Source organism: Lithobates pipiens, unplaced genomic scaffold, assembly GCF_037356315.1.
Source record: "Lithobates pipiens isolate NorthernLeopardFrog02 unplaced genomic scaffold, aLitPip1_a1.2 Scaffold_13, whole genome shotgun sequence".
Taxonomy (NCBI): Eukaryota; Metazoa; Chordata; class Amphibia; order Anura; family Ranidae; genus Lithobates; species Lithobates pipiens.
The window spans coordinates 461,207,251-461,223,332 of record NW_027507718.1 but is presented as its reverse complement, the minus strand read 5'-3'; the positions used below and the strand labels follow the sequence as shown (position 1 = coordinate 461,223,332).

Here is a 16,082-nt window from a genome sequence, read left to right as displayed (position 1 = left end):
GGATGACAAGTTTGGGGTGGAGGAACTTGACTGGCCTGCACAGAGTCCTGACCTCAACCTGATTAGGAACCCCTTTGGGATAAATTCGAGAGGAGGCTGAGAGCCAGGCCTTCTCTCCAACATCAGTGCCTGACCTCACAAATGCGCTTTTGGAAGAATGGTCAAACATTCCCATAGACACACTCCTAAACCTTGTGGACAGCCTTTTCAGAAGAGTTGAAGCTGTTATAGCTGCAAAGGGAGGGCCAACTCAATATTGAACCCTACGGACTAACACTGGGATGCCATTAAAGTTAATGTACGTGTAAAGGCAGCCATCTCATTACTTTAGTGTATGTACTAAGGTTTTTTTTTTTTTTTTTTACACTGCCCTACTTGACGCACACTGCCCTACTTGACGCACACTGACCTACTTGACGCACACTGACCTACTTGACGCACACTGACCTACTTGACGCACACTGACCTACCTGACACACACTGACCTTCCTGATACACACTGACCTTCCTGACCCACACTGAACTACCTGACATACACTGACCATTAAACTGACCCAAACCCACACTGACTTACCTGACCCACACTGATCTACCTGACACACACTGACATACTGTGACCAACCTGACCATTACACGTGATGTCAGACTTCAGGTCACCGCGACCTCTGGCTCCTCCTGCAGCTCAGCCGTAGTGTGCGGCGCCGGCACGCCCATCCCAGTAGACAGCAGGCAGCCAGAGACAGGAGAGGACAGGAGAGGAGTGATGCGGCCACATTGCTGTTCCTGCCTTCTTGAGCCTGCAGCACCTATGATGGACGTCACATGTCATTGGACCAGACATGACAGGATTGTATCAAGGCACAGATCTGGGGAAGGGTACAGAAACATTTCTGCAGCCATGAAGGTCCCAAGGAGCACAGTGGCCTCCATCATTCATAAATGGAAGAAGTTTGAAACCCCCAAGACTCTTATTAGAGCAGGCCACCCAGCCAAACCGAGCGATTGGGGAAGAAGGGCCTTAGTCAGGGAGGTGACCAAGAACCCCGTTGTCACTCTGGCAGAGCTCCAGAGTTTCTCTGTGGAGAGAGGAGAACCTTCCAGAAGAACAACTATCTCTGCAGCACTCCACCAATCAGGCCTGTATGGTAGAGTGGCCAGATGGAAGCTACTCCTCAGTAAAAGGCACATGACAGCCTGTCTGGAGTTTGCCAAAGGCACCTGGAGGACTTTCAGACCATTAGAAACAAAAATTATCTGGTCTGATGAATGGCATATTTGGAAGAAACCAGGCACCGCTCATCACCTGGCCAATACCATACCATGATGTTTTTCAGCATTCAGGAACTGGGAGACTAGTTGGGATCGAGGGAAAAATGAATGCAGCAATGTATAGAGATCTTAAACTCACAGCCAAAATAACAGAGTGGCTTTGGGACAACTCTGCAAATGTCCTTGAGTGGCCAAGCTAGAGCCCCAACTTGAGCCCAATTGAACATCTCTGGAGAGATCTAAAAATGGCTGTGCACCAACGCTCCCCATCCAACCTGATGGAGCTTGAGAGTTCCTGCAAAGAAGAATGGGAGAAACTGCCCAGAAATAGGTGTGTCAAGCTTGTAGGATCATACTCAAAGACTTGTAGCTGTAATTGGTGCCAAAGGTGCTTCAACAAAGCATTGTTTGTATTCTGTATTACAAAGTAAAATTATGTAGGCCTTTATCCCTCTGGTGTCCACTTTGTAGCTCCCAGCTCAGAAAGAATCAAACCACTGACAACCAGGCCACATAAAACCTAATTGTGCAATGTTGCAATGTTGAAACATGGTATAAAGAAAAAGAATCGATACCTTTATGTACTGTATTGTAAATTACAAAGCTTTATTTATAAAGGGTGACTGGTTTAATTAGTTATTTCTTGTTGCCTTTCTGAAATCGATCGTGTACCATACAGGTTAATGTAGCAACAAAGATTACAAATTCTTTAAAATCGACTTCTGAGTCGCCATTTTCATCCAGGTCCTTCATAAGCTTGTCAGAATTCTCTTTTGCTTTCCCACCCTACGATAAAAATGAAATAGTTTATAATTTTTTTTTTTTTTTTACAAACGTTTTTATTGGTGGTAAAAGAAACATAAGTAGATCAACAGACACAAGTACATGACAGCATCAATGGAAAGCATAATAGATATACACATCATACAAATGTTGCTGGCACAGCAGCGGACCAGGCCCAACAAGGAGCTTTTTTTTTTAAAAAGGTGATTAAAGTATACAGCCTGGACCGTATGCACCAGAGGATGCTTATCAGGTGCAAAGATGTACATAATAGAAAGTTAGTAAAACAAGGGAAAATAAAAGAAACACAAATAGAACGTTAACCTTGCAATAATTATTACTATTGACTTCACAGACAGATAGCTAATACTCTACAGTACTGTTTCCAAGCTGGTGCTAGTCACAGGCCCGGAACCAAGATATAGGAGAATAAGCCATCAAAAAGATAGAACTATAAGAATTCAATGGGACCGCCTGGACACCAGTGTATCACCTACTGAGGGATATATGGGGGGGGACCCCCCATAGGACCGGAGCACACCGGCCACTCGGACCATTTGGCAGTATGGATATGCATGGTGTCCATAATGGTGTGGTGTACCCGTTCCATTAGACGGATAGCGTCCATCCTACCAAGGACCCCCGGCCAGGAGGTGACTTGCGAGCGCCAATGTAGCGCTATCGTCCAGTGGACAGCACAGAACAATGTATTGATCAACCTTTGGGTGGGACGGGAAACCCCTGCTATAGGAGCGAACAGCAAACAGTGTGCAGGTGACAAGTCAACCACGGATCCAACAATCGAGGACACCGCGGTGCGTACCCGAGCCCAAACCCCCTGGAGCTGGGGACAGCTCCAGAAGGTATGGATCAGAGAGCCCGTTTCCGGGCATCCCCTAAAACAGTGGTCAGGAACCGTGGGGTAAAACCTGTGAATCCTATCCGGGGTGAGGTACCACCGAGTGTGAAGCTTCACAACAGTGTCCTTCACCGCCATAGATCTGGCACATTTATGCATATTCACAAGCATCACACTCCATTCCTCAGGCGAGAACTCTGTGTCCAGATCAGCTTCCCAGAGGCACATCGCCCTAGTTTTCTCTGGCATCTGAGATTCCAGAAGGTGTTTGTACACCGTAGAAATAATACCCCTGTCCCTGGAGTGACTATAGCATAAGGATTCAAATTGGGAATTAGAGATGTCGCCTAAAGAACTATAATGTGTTTGAAAAAAGTGTCTAATCTGGAGATATTTGTAAAATTCGGCTCTGGGTACCTCATGTTGTGATTGGAGTTGTGAAAAGGAGGTGAAGATCCCTCGTCTACCAGAAAGGGCCCGCAGAGTGACCAAAGACCTCTGGATCCACCATCTGAAGGCAGCAGGAGACCCAAATGCCAGGGGGAATCTCCTATCGCCCAAAAATGATGCCAAAGTAGGCCTGTTAGGTCGCAGTCGAAATTTAGTCCTATACAGTGACCAGAGGTATAAGGAGCTACTCACTATGCTATTAAGAGGGGCTAAGTCTCTGGGGCGGAGATTCTCCTGCCACAGGATTCCCGGGAGGAAATAAGGCCGCAAAGACTGAGTTTCAAATTGCAACCATGGTATACCAACCGCTGGAGCATGCCATTGAGCCGTCTGGGCCAACCTGGCCGCTAAATAATATAGCCATACATCCGGGAGTCCCAAGCCGCCCTGTAAAAGGGAACGATGCGTTAGATGTCTCCCCAGCCTGGGCCTCTTTCCCAGCCAGAGAAAAGTGTTAATATCGCGTTGTAGAGAGGTGAGGGTTTGGCGTGACACATAAATAGGGAGAGCTCTGAAGTAATATAATAGTTTCGGCAAAATAGACATTTTAACCGCTACAACCCTCCCTATCAAGGGGATGCGAAAAGTCGACCACAAACGTAGCCACCTCCGAACCATTATAAAGGCCGGAGGATAGTTGGCGCTATAGATTTCTGGTAAGGAAGGAGCTAAATGAACCCCTAGGTATAAAATTGTGTTTTTAGAGAGAGAGAGACCAAAATATGAGCGCATATTAGAAACTTCTGCAGGGGTAAAGTTGATAGGAAGGGCAGCACACTTAGCTATATTCACCCCCAAGCCCGAAAGCTTGTGAAAGGTGCCCAAGAGCTCCAGAAGATTGGGAAGAGCTATCAAAGGATTGGGTAAAAACAAAAGGACATCGTCCGCGTAAAGGCTAAGCTTGTACTCCCCTTCCTCTTTCAAGTACCCCCCTATGTTCGGATTAGTAACAATGGCCCTGGCGAGGGGCTCCAGAGCCAAGGCAAATATTAGTGGGGATAGGGGACAGCCCTGGCGGGTGCCCCGACTTATAGGAAAAAATTCAGAGGAACTACCGGGGAGTTTGATCCTAGTATGGGGTCTATGATACGGTGCTTTAAAACCATTAATAAATTCGCCCCCAAAACCAAACCTGGCCAAAACCCGGTCTAGATAGGGCCAGAGGACACTGTCGAATGCTTTTTGGATATCCAACCCTAAAATCAAGACTTTACGGGAGAAAAGGTTCGCATCTTGAATGATATTTGTTGCCAAACGAATGTTATCAGTGATCTGCCTATTGGGGATGAAACCAGTCTGCTCCGGGCCCACCAGGGCACATACAATAGGGGCCAATCTATTTGCCAATATCTTTCCTAGGATTTTAATATCATTATTCAACACCGAGATGGGCCTAAAATTCTGGGGTAGGGAGTGGTCTTTATGGGGTTTGGGGATCAGGGTCATATTAGCATGCAACATCTCGTCAGGGAGAGCCTGTCCTTGTAGCGTCTGATTAATGAGTCTGGACAATTTAGGGGCCAGGATCTGTGAAAATTTCTTGTAATACGTGGAGGTGTAGCCATCCGGGCCGGGGGCTGTAGAGGTTTTGAGTGTCTTAATAGTGTCCAACACCTCCTGTTCGGTGCAGGGGGCATTAAGTGTGGCCCGCTGTGCATCGGAGAGGGATGGAAGGGGGAGCGAGTTCAGCCACTCATCTACATTGTCTGGCAGTGGTTGCGAGGGGGAGGATAAAAGATTTCGGTAAAAGGATGTGAAAATTTTGAGTACTTCGTTAGGGTGTGAGACCAGAGTGCCCTTGTCATTTTTCAATTTATAAACATGAGTAGGTTGTAAAGATTGGTGTAATTTACGCGAGAACATCCTGGAAGCCGTGTTACTGTGTAGCAGAAATCTAGCTTTTGACCACCGAAGTGATTTCTCGGTACGTTCCGAGAGGATAGTGTCTAGTTCGGTACGCTTTTGATTAATCAATAGAAGGACATCTGGGGAATGTGCCTGTACGTGGGATTGGTAGAGGGCTCGCAGTTCCCGTGTGAGGGCCTGAATTTTAGCATTACATTGTTTCTTCCTAGTGACTGCTATTTCAATTAAACGACCACGGAGAACCGCTTTATGAGCGGTCCAAAGAACCTGGGGTGAGATGTCCGGGGTGTCATTAATCGCGAAGTAGTCTGCTAGGTGGCTCTCAATCTGAGTATAGGTATTGGGGTCTGAGAGTAGGGAATCATTCAGTCGCCAGGAGGCAAGAGAGGGGGAGAGGCCCACGTGGGAGGTATGAAAGGCCACAATCTGATGGTCAGACCATGGGCACGGGTGGATAGTAGTGTGTGAGGAATTGGCCAAAAGAACCGGGGAAGCAAAAATATAATCAAGCCTAGCGTAGCTATCATGAGGGTGAGAGTAGTGTGTATATTCTCGAACTCCAATATTAAGGGCCCTCCAGGTGTCGATAAGCTGTAAACCATCCAATGCTTTAGAGAGAAATTTAGGGAAAACCCTAGCGCTATACGATGTACGGCTCCTATCCTCCGCGGGATTAGCTACTAAGTTGAAATCTCCACCCACTATCAGGTGGGGGGAGATGTATCTGTCGAGAGTACGCAGGAAAAGGTGATAGAAGGCACTCTGTGCGTTATTAGGGGCGTACAGATTAGCAATCGTTACTTCCTTACCCTGCAATTTACCCTGAACAATTAAAAATCTGCTATCCTGATCTTTAAACACATGTGAGGGTTCAAATGGAACAGAATTACGAATATAAATTGCCACTCCTCTGGTCCTGGAATCAAACGTAGTAGCGTAATGTAATTTATATGACTTATCAAAGAATGTGGGGCAGGCCCCCGAGGAGAAGTGCGTCTCCTGTAGTAAGATGATATCCGCCCCAATACGTTTATAGTATCGGAAGGCTTTCCTCCGTTTGTGAGGGGAGTTAAAACCTCTCACATTATGTGAGATAACATGGAGACCCATATCAGCCAGTGTTCAACCGCAAAGGTGCGGGTGGTCCGCAGGGAGAATTGGGATTAAAATGGCTGAGTCCAGAACCAGAGGGGCCCGTATTAGCCAATATCAGGCCAAGTCTAGTACCTATGGGGCCGTCAGGAGGTCCGGTATGAAACGGAGATCCATCAGCCCCGAGCTTATAGGCAAAGAAAATACATTCCGCTGTGAAGTCAGCAAAGCAAATAAACAAAAGCATAAAAAGAAAACTTAACACTCTATGGGGTCTGGTTGGAAAGTCCAGCCAGATCAAGAACATTGTGTAATTACCAGGCCTTGCGGCCCAACTGCCACCTGCTACACACATATCTCACAGTGGGAGAAAAACGTTAGTCTTCTGGGAGACTACAATGAGATGAGCGTGTCCAAATAGCCCGATACTCAGGTCTCTGGGACTAAGGATACGTAAGGAATGGTGTGCAGGTATGGAAGGGGGGAAGCGCAGCTACGAATGTCAGAGAGGGTGAGACACAGGGGAAGTAACGAAAAAACAAAGTAAATGACTGCAGCCACCCGGGACCTGGAGAAAACAGATGATATAGTAGCCGATCACTTGTTGAGTGTTAGAAAATGGGGGCACTGGAAGATCCAAGGACAGACGAAGGGAGGATTTCTTAATAGGTTACGGTTCGGAGAATCAGACCTCAAACGTCCGGTAGTGGCTGGAGCCTGCGAGACCTTCTGTCTCTTTGAGGCGATGGTGTAGCCCAGATAGGGGATGGTCGTGGGGTCGGTGGGTGACGGGGTGAATGTTGTCGTTCCAGGAGACCCAGCTTCACCAAAATATCTTTGCCTTCGGATATCGTAGAGGCTATGTAAGTAGAACCGTTATGAGGCACGATCAGTTTGAATGGGAAACCCCAGCGGTACCGTATGTGGGCAGACTGCAAGGAGGAGGTAATCTCCTTCATTTTCCTTCGCTTCTCTAGCGTTGCCGGTGAAATATCTGGGTAGATCTGGACAGAAGCTCCGTCCAGTTGGATCCGAGGCATGTTTCGTGAGGCACGAAGGATTTCCTCCTTTATAAGGTAGTCCTTGAGACACAATACGATATCTCTGGGCGGCTTTTCGGGTGGAGGTTTGGGTCTCAGAGCACGATGTAAACGATCGCATGTAAAGGCTTCGGTAGGTTGGTTCGGAAGCAGAAGTTGAAACAGACGGACGATCGTGGCTGGGAGGTCTGTCACCGACTCGGGGATACCTCGCACACGAACGTTATTCCTCCTGTTGCGGTTGTCGAGGTCCTCCAAGTGGTTTTGAAGTTGAACGACCGTGTCACCGAGCAGCTCATGATCCCTTCGTAAGTCCGAATAGGCAAGGTGCAGTTCGTCGTGCTTAACTTCCAGGAGGTCTGTCCTATTGCCCAGGGCCGCCATTTCCTGAGAAATCAAGCTCGTGGATTTATGCAGCTCCGCTTGGAATTTCTTCGCCAGCTTATCATACATAGAGGACAAGCTGTCCTCCAAATCCGCTTTAGTAAGAGTGTCGCCCATACCTTGGAGCGGGCCCGCCGGGCGCGCGGCTGCATCGGCCTTGGGGGAATGGGCGCCATCTTGGGACATGTTTGGTCCGTCCGAGGTCCGCAGAAGGTAGGCCGTAAGAGAGCGTTGAGCGGTCTTCCGCTTGCTTTTCTTAGATGTCAGCATGCACAAGTGGTCCCGCAGGCGATTAATGTTATTTGTGGACCAAAAGTCGGGCCAAATCGTCCTGGGGAGTGATATATCTTCTCCGCAGCCCCGGGAGCTCAGAGACCTAGCTGCTGTCTCGTTCCTCGCCACGCATGCGCCCCCATAGTTTATAATTTAGTGGATAACATATACACTTTAACATCCAGTAACATTTTTTAATCTTTTTTTATCCTAAAAATATTTTTGTCTTTAATTATTTTTGTACATAATACATACTGTAATTATGTGCTTACTTGGCACATGGCATCTATTTATAATTTTTTTTCACAGCAGACTCACATAACTAATCCATAATCTATAAAGGGGCCCCATAATTTGTAGTATTGCACAAAACAAAGCAGTTACCTTGCACTCAATTTTGCTGTTTTTTTTATAGCAATTTTATGTATATGTGTTTTGCATACTATTTTACAAACTAATTTTATTATGTATTTTTTAGCCTTTTTAAAATGTTAACAATTAAATATTGATTATAGGCTTTATCCATAACACTCAGTTCTCAGAGTATGATAGGCTTTCAAAAAATATAGCCCAGTAATGACTGCAGCTTTTTGGCAGCGCCTGCATTAAGACATTCTCATCTCCGCCCCCCAAATCCATGTATCCAGCCCCTAATCTACATGCAGGGTGCCGGACGCATGGATTCCAATTTTTAATTTTTTTTTAAGCACATCATTAGAGCCTGAGGCTCTAATTGGGTTCAAAAAAGGGCATGCTCGGGGCGCAGAGGTCAGGTTGGGTGGTTTGTTTGCCACCCCCCCTCGGATGGAGCACCAGCAGTCACTAGCTGTCATAGTACACTAGGGTTGCATGCAACTTGACATCTACTGGATGAGGAAAACATAAGAGAATTACATAATAATACTGTAATTAGTGCATAATAAAGGAAACAATAACAGTTGCTCTAAAGTTATAGTAAAAGCTCCAGTTTAATTTCTATACATAAATTGTATTTAAAACGGGACCAAATAAAGTCTGTTGTGAACCACCATCCGAATGACTTTACTTTTTTATTTTAGTCTTTTTTTTTCTGCAGCCTAAAATATCTTTATGGACTGCATTGGACATTGGGATCTTTAAGAAAAGTGCTGGTCCTGTTTATATATATATTTTTATCTGCCCGGGGGGGGGCTTCGTTTTCCAGCTTCTAGGACTGTATTGAGCTTTTTCTGTGCACTAATATAATCTTTGTAGTTCATTTTTATACAGTTTAAAATATGGAGAGATGCGAATAGCCTGGAGCCAAGGGCTATATATCTTGAAAGCTGGAAATGCCAAAAGGTTCAGTAGAGCATTTATACAAGCCATGTATTTTAGCGCTAAAAGGCTGGATTCACACCTAAGCATTTTTTGTGCTTTTTGCAGATTTGCACTGCAGTCAATTTACCATGGTTTCCTATGGAACACGTTATGTAGTGCACAGTGGCGGCTGGTGCTCAATTTTTTTGGGGGGGGCGCAAACAGAGCCCCAACCAATGACTCCCCCCCAGCCCCCCGTCACTCGCCCTTGATAGGGCCTACAGACAGACCGATAGGCAGATAGGTACACAGACAGATAAATAGATAGATAGACAGACAGTAGAAAGAAGACAGACAGAAAAATTAATAGACAGACAGATAGACAGATAGATAGACAGATAGATAAATAAACAGATCGATTAATAAACAGATAGATAGATAGATAAATAAATAGATAGATAGATAATAGATAGATTAATAAACAGATAGATAGACAGATAGATAATAGATAGATAGATAGATTAATAAACAGATAGATAGATAGACAGACAGATAGATAGATACATACATACATAGACAGATAGATGGATAGATAAATTAATAAACAGATAGATAGATAGATAGATAGATAGATAGATAGATAGATAGATAGATAGATAGATAGATAGATAGATTAATAAATAGATAGATAGACAGATAGATTAATAAATAGATAGATAGATAGATAGTTAAATAGATAGATAGATAGATAGATAGATAGATAGATAGATAGATAGATAGATAGATAGATAGATAGATAGATAGATAGATAGATAGATAGATAGGTGGATAATAGATAGAGAGAGGGAGAGAGATAGAGACCTGGTGAAGGTGATACTGCATACGATGGCTGTAGCTGGGACCCCTCATGGCACACATAAATGGTCCTGCAGATTGCTGGGTGAATGGCACAGAAGAAGCAGAGCACCCCCTCCCTCTACTCACAGATCACAGCGGGGTAATACAGTAGAAGGTATGTGGAGGAAAGACAAACAAGCAGGGCACCCCTCCCCCCACCGTCTGATCAGAGCAGGAGAATACAGTCAAGGTATGTAGAGGAACGACACTAAAGCCCCATACACACTATCAGATTATCTGCTGAGTTTTTCCTTCAGATTTACCAAAACCATATAATATGAGGACAAACCTTAGGAGTTTCAATGTGTATGCAATCAGGCAGGCCCTTCTACTACATGGTTTTGGTAAATCTGAAGGAAAAACTCAGCAGATAATCTGATAGTGTGTATGGGGCTTTAAGGAGCAGGGCACCCCCTCCCCCTCCCTCCACCGTCCGATCACAGGTCACAACATAAGAATACAATACAAGGTATGTGGAGGACAGACACTGGTAGAGCAGAGTGTCAGATCACATTACCTTGTTCTTGCTTCATGGAGCCTTCTTCCCACTGGCACAGAAACCGAAAGTAACACGCTGCGGGGGGACAGCACCGCCCAAGTCCTACGGCAGTGCTAATGGTCAGCTAGGCAGAGAGACAGAAGGCTGACCCAATCATAGTGGAGAGGCGCTTAGCTGTGCGCCACAAAGCAACACAAAACCCCGCAAATGTAGCATCTTGCCTGCAATCACGAGATTGCAGTGACATGACGCTTCCATAGTGCACTATGGCCGGCGCCCATGCACAGTGAACTTGAAGAACTTTTTTTTTTTTTGACTTTTTTTTTATCACTAGCTGGGGGGGGGGGCGCCCATGCACCCCCTATGGACGGGCCACCACTGGTAGTGCAAATCTGAAAAATGCAAAAAGCACTAAAAATGCATAGGTGTAAATCAGACCTTAGAGTTAAAGTACATGGCTTGTATAAATGTTGTGCTGTCCCTTCTGGCATTTCCAGCCTAAGGGGATAGTGAGCATTTCCAAAAAAAACAGAAGCATTCATTTTGATTTACCTGGTCCCCGAATGTGTACTGTGGTTCTATTCATTTGTCTCATGTCATTACAGGACTGTTGGATGGAACCACAGCCTAAAGCTGGGGAACAGGAATCCACCACTGCAGGATGTGTGTTGGAATACAGACAACTTTTACCCAATGTAGCTTTGCAAAAGCGCGGAGACCAGCAGTTTTAGTGGGTGGAGAGGAAAGTTTTAACTATTTTTTTCACAGGATGCACTTCTTATACAGCAACAAGTTAAACTTAAAGTGTATTTTAGGCACAAACTATTTTTTTAGTTTTGGATAGAGCAGGGAATACAAAAGTCAGAACTGTTGCCAGTTTTCTTTTGTCTGTGCCCCGTTGGTGAGATTTCCCCTGACTTCCTGTCTCAGACACAACAGAGAGGAAATTGACATGTCAGAAATGAGAGGAAATCTTATCTAAGGGCTCATGTTGATGGGCATCGTTTCCTGTGATTTGCGCATGTCAAGTGCAGGTCAGTAGCATCCCATGAACTGAGCAGTACACATGGTAGTTCAGAGGCTGCATTGGACTTGCTTTAAATTGTGTTGGGATTCTGTTAGCCCTTGTACACACGGTCAGACATTCTGCCAAACAAATCCGTTGGATTTTGTCCGACGGATTTTGTCCGACGGATTGTGTCCGAAACTGTTGCATACACACGGTCGGACCAAGTTGTCGGAAAATCCGATCGTTCAGAACGCGATGACGCTATTTCGTTACGACGGGACTACGTTCACGCTAGTAGCTAATAGCTTTGGTGTAGGAATTTGATCTGAGCGTGCATGGCACTTTGTCCGATCAAAATTCTCTACACATGATCGGAGTATGTCCTATCGGACCAGTTTGTCAGAAAATATTTCCAACAAGTTGGAAAATTGGTTCCGACAGATATTCCGACGGAAACAGTCCGATGCATACCACACACAGTCGGATTATCGGACAAAATGGTCCGATAGGACACATTCCGTCTGAATCTCCGACCGTGTGTACAAGGGCTTAGAGTTGCTACCTCATCTCTTTAAACCCAAACATATATGAATTACACAGGTTCTGAAGCTAATTTAACCACTTACCGACCAGCGCACGACAATGTACATCCTATTTTTGAAGAGGGATATCTCGGTAACGGCAGCAGCTGCTGCCACAACCGAGATATCCATCTCTTCAGGCGCCGATCTGCTGTACGATAACGGTGGTCTCCGCGGCGGATTCGCTGCGAGATCACCGCTATCAGTGGTGGGAGAGGTGCCACTCCCCTCCCGCCGCCCTCCCGCACCTTCCGCCGCTTACCGGAGCCGTCGGTAGCGGCGGAGGCAATCGGGTCCTTTCGCTAGCTGGGTATGGAGACGAGTGAGGCTAAGATGGCCCCCACTCGTCTCTATACCATAGGAGGGCGGAAGCGACGTCAAAACGTAACTTCCGCCCATACCTCTTAAAGGTATATTTTTTTTAAATGTAATTTTTTTTTTTTTTGCATTTTAGTCCAAATATGAGATCTGAGGACTTTTTGTCCCCAGGTCTCATATTTAAGAGGACCTGTCATGCTTTTTTTCTATTACAAGGGATGTTTACATTCCTTGTAATAGGAGTAAAAGTGATCCATTTTTTTTTAAAGTGTATAAATAAATAAAATCAATTAAAATAAATAAGAAAAAAAAAAAAGGTTTTTAAAAATACCCCGTCACGACGAGCTTGCGCACAGAAGCAAGTGCATACGTGAATAGCGCCTGCATATGAAAACATTTGAGGTATCGCCGCGATTGGTAGAGCGAGAGCAATAATTCTAGCCCTAGACCTCCTCTGTAACGCAAAAAATGCAACCTGTAGAATTTTTTAAATGTCGCTTATGGAGATTTTTGAGGCTAAAAGTTTGACGCCATTTCACGAGCGGGCGCAATTTTGAAGCGTGACATGTTGGGTATCAACTTACTCAGCGTACCATTATCTTTCACAATATAAAAAAAATTGGGCTAATTTTACTGTTGTCTGATTTTTTTTATTCAAAAAAGTGATTTTTTTCCAAAAAAAGTGCGCTTGTAAGACCGCTGCGCAAATACGGTGTGAAAAAAAGTATTTCAATGATCGCCATTTTATTCTCTAGGGTGTTGGAAAAAAAACAATATAAATGTTTGGGGGTTCTAAGTAATTTTCTAGCAAAAAAAAAAACTGTTTTAAACATGTAAACACCAAATCTGAAAAAGAGGCCTGGTCCTTAAGTGGTTAATGCAGATAAAGCACCAAGTGAGTTTAATTACCACCTTAGTTAGCCACTTAACCTGTGTAATTATTATTATTATTATACACGATTTATATAGCGCCAACAGTTTACACAGCGCTTTACAATGTAGAGAGGGAACAGCACAATTACAGTACATTTCAACACAGAAGGGACAGGAGGGCCCTACTTGTAGAGCTTACATTCTAAAGGGAGGCGGTGGTGGTATAAAAGGTAATAGATGCGGGGAATGATATGGTGGGGGATGGCTCAGGGACAGTTGTTAGGTGGGTGTGGGATAGGCTTCACTGAATAAGTGAGTTTTCAGGGATCTCCTAAAGGTGCACAAGTTAGGGGCTGATTGGATATATTGAGGCAAAGAGTTCCAGAGGATGGGAGAGGCTCTAGAGAAGTCCTGAAGGCAAGCATGAGAGAAGGTAACAAGGGAGCTAGAGAGCAGGAGGCCCTGGGAGGAGCGGAGGGGACGATTTGGACGATATCTGCAGATGAGGTTGGTGATGTAGATGGGGGCGATGTTGTGGATGGCCTTGTCTGTTGTGGTTAGCATTTTGAATTTTATGAAGGGATTGGCAAAGAGGGGTAGCAGTCACGGATTGATTAGTGAGGTATATTAATCTAGCAGCAGTTTTCATAATAGACTGAAGGGGGATAGCCTGCGTAAGGGTAGGCCATTAAGAAGAGAGTTGCAGCAGTCAAGGCGGGAAATAATCAAGTAGTGAATAAGTTGCTTTGTGGTGTCATTAGTCAGGAAGGGTTAAAATCTGGAAATGTTGCAGAGGTTAATGCGGCAAGATTTAGCCAGTGATTGGATGTGGGGGCTGAAGGAGAGGTCAGAGTCAAGGATTACATCCAGCACCCTGGCATGTGTGGAGGGACCAATGGTTGTGCTGTTGATCTTAATGGTAAAGTCATGGGACGGTCTGGGAAGGGGGAAATATAAAAAAAATCAGCTTTAGAAAGATTGAGTTTGAGAAAGTGGTGTGACATCCATACCGATATGTCATTCAGTAAATTTGAGATTCGTGAGGAGATCGAGGGGGTGATGGTGAGTTGAGAAGTGAAGAGATAGATCTGGGTGTCATCGGCATAGAGGTGGTATTGGAAGCCATGGGAGGTTATCAACTGGCCCAGGGAAGAGGTATAGAGCGAGAATAGGAGGGGCCCAAGGAGCGGAGGAGATGGAGTTGTAAGTGACACTGAAAGTGCACTGAGATAGTTAGGAAGAGAACCAGGATAAAGCAGAATCACAGAGGCCAAGGGAGTGTAGTTTGCTAAGGAGGAGCAGGTGGTCATCTGATAATTAATATGTGCTTGGTTTTAAAGGGATGAGGTGGCAACCCTAGATTCTGTAGACACGGCATGTCCTAATAAGTTGCATTTAAACTGCAGGCAAAGCAGGCCAAACATAACTTTTTCAAGTCAATTGCTACGTTTTCCATTCCATTACAGCTGCATGCAATCAAATGGAAAACACAGAGTTTAAATTAAACTCCCAGCTCCTTTGCATTCCATTACAGCTGTAGGCAATTGAATGGAAAACACAGCGTTTAAGTTAAACGCCCAACATGAACTTTTAAACAGTTGTCATCAGAACCAGAGAGGGTGATACTCTCGTGGGAATACAGACAGAGCCTCTGTCAGTTTATTATTGCTAGCTCCTCCCTACTTTTTAAAAACAAAAGCTTTGTGGCTACAGATATACATTGCGGTCTGGAAGATGTATTCTTTATACAATATCTACTTATATTTGGATAACTCCTTGTGCATACATATAGCCCATCATATACTTTAGCAAATTCATACCTGAAGGAATCCAGGCAACTCTTTTTCCATCATTTTTCTCAACTCCTCCTTGGTTAAAGTTTCTTTTTTGTCTTCTGTATAGGCATATTTGTCAAAGACTCCAATGAGCATATTTATCGCCTTCTCCAGTTCTGTCATCCTTGCAAACAGTCACCTGGGCAGCTGCAGAGTGTCAGAGGTTGTAGGCAGAGTGAAGCTTCTGAGGTTTGCTGCAGCTTTTATAGGAAATCTTTATCTCTAAGTAAATACCCTGCCATGGTTGGGTGTAACAGTCTTACTAAAGACTAAGATAAATAGACTTTTTTTATATTAATTATTATCTGTGTTTGCCAAATGCTGACTCAGAGCATTAGTGTGGCAATAGTTGGCTTAGTTAAGGTTTTGTTTTAATAAGAAACATCAGACACACCTTACTATAGAGTTCAGTTTTTGTCTCCTAAACCAGATTATAGGTGTATTTATGCTAGATGGTATTGTTGTAGTAATTTGTATAGAAGAAAAGGGCAATATAAGGGCAGTATACTGTATGACATGTACCGTATATACTCGAGTATAAGCCGAGATTTTCAGCCTCTTTTTTGAGGCTGAAAGTGCCCCCCTCGGCTTATACTCGAGTCATCGCTGTCTGTCTGCCCGATCAGCGTGTCGAGCAGACAGACAGCGGCCATTCTAGGATTCAAAGGCCGCGCCTCCGTCGGTGATAGGCGGAACACTGAATTTCCCAGCAGTCTGTGTTCCGCCTATCACGGACATCCTCTCATCCTCGTCCGTAGTATGAGGATGAGCGGACG

The 16,082-nt window shown here is 44.7% G+C and overlaps 1 protein-coding gene across 1 annotated transcript; it reads right to left on the bottom strand.

The window, feature by feature from the left end:
• Positions 1-1,845: 1,845 nt before the first annotated feature.
• LOC143975433 (protein S100-P-like) lies at positions 1,846-15,498 on the bottom strand. Its single transcript, XM_077477818.1, has 2 exons — positions 15,292-15,498; positions 1,846-2,055 (listed from the first exon to the last, which is right to left on the bottom strand). Exons 1-2 carry the CDS (start codon positions 15,427-15,429, stop codon positions 1,906-1,908), a joined length of 288 nt encoding a protein of 95 aa, XP_077333944.1. The 5' UTR covers positions 15,430-15,498; the 3' UTR covers positions 1,846-1,905.
• Between the last annotated feature and the right edge of the window lie 584 nt (positions 15,499-16,082).

Excerpts from the sequence above, each read along its gene's own strand:
- LOC143975433 (XM_077477818.1), bottom strand. The coding sequence starts at position 15,429 with ATGACAGAACTGGAGAAGGCGATAAATATGCTCATTGGAGTCTTTGAC. Across the intron at positions 2,056-15,291 it reads AGTTGCCTGGATTCCTTCAG|GGTGGGAAAGCAAAAGAGAA; the intron begins GTATGAATTTGC and ends TTTTTATCGTAG.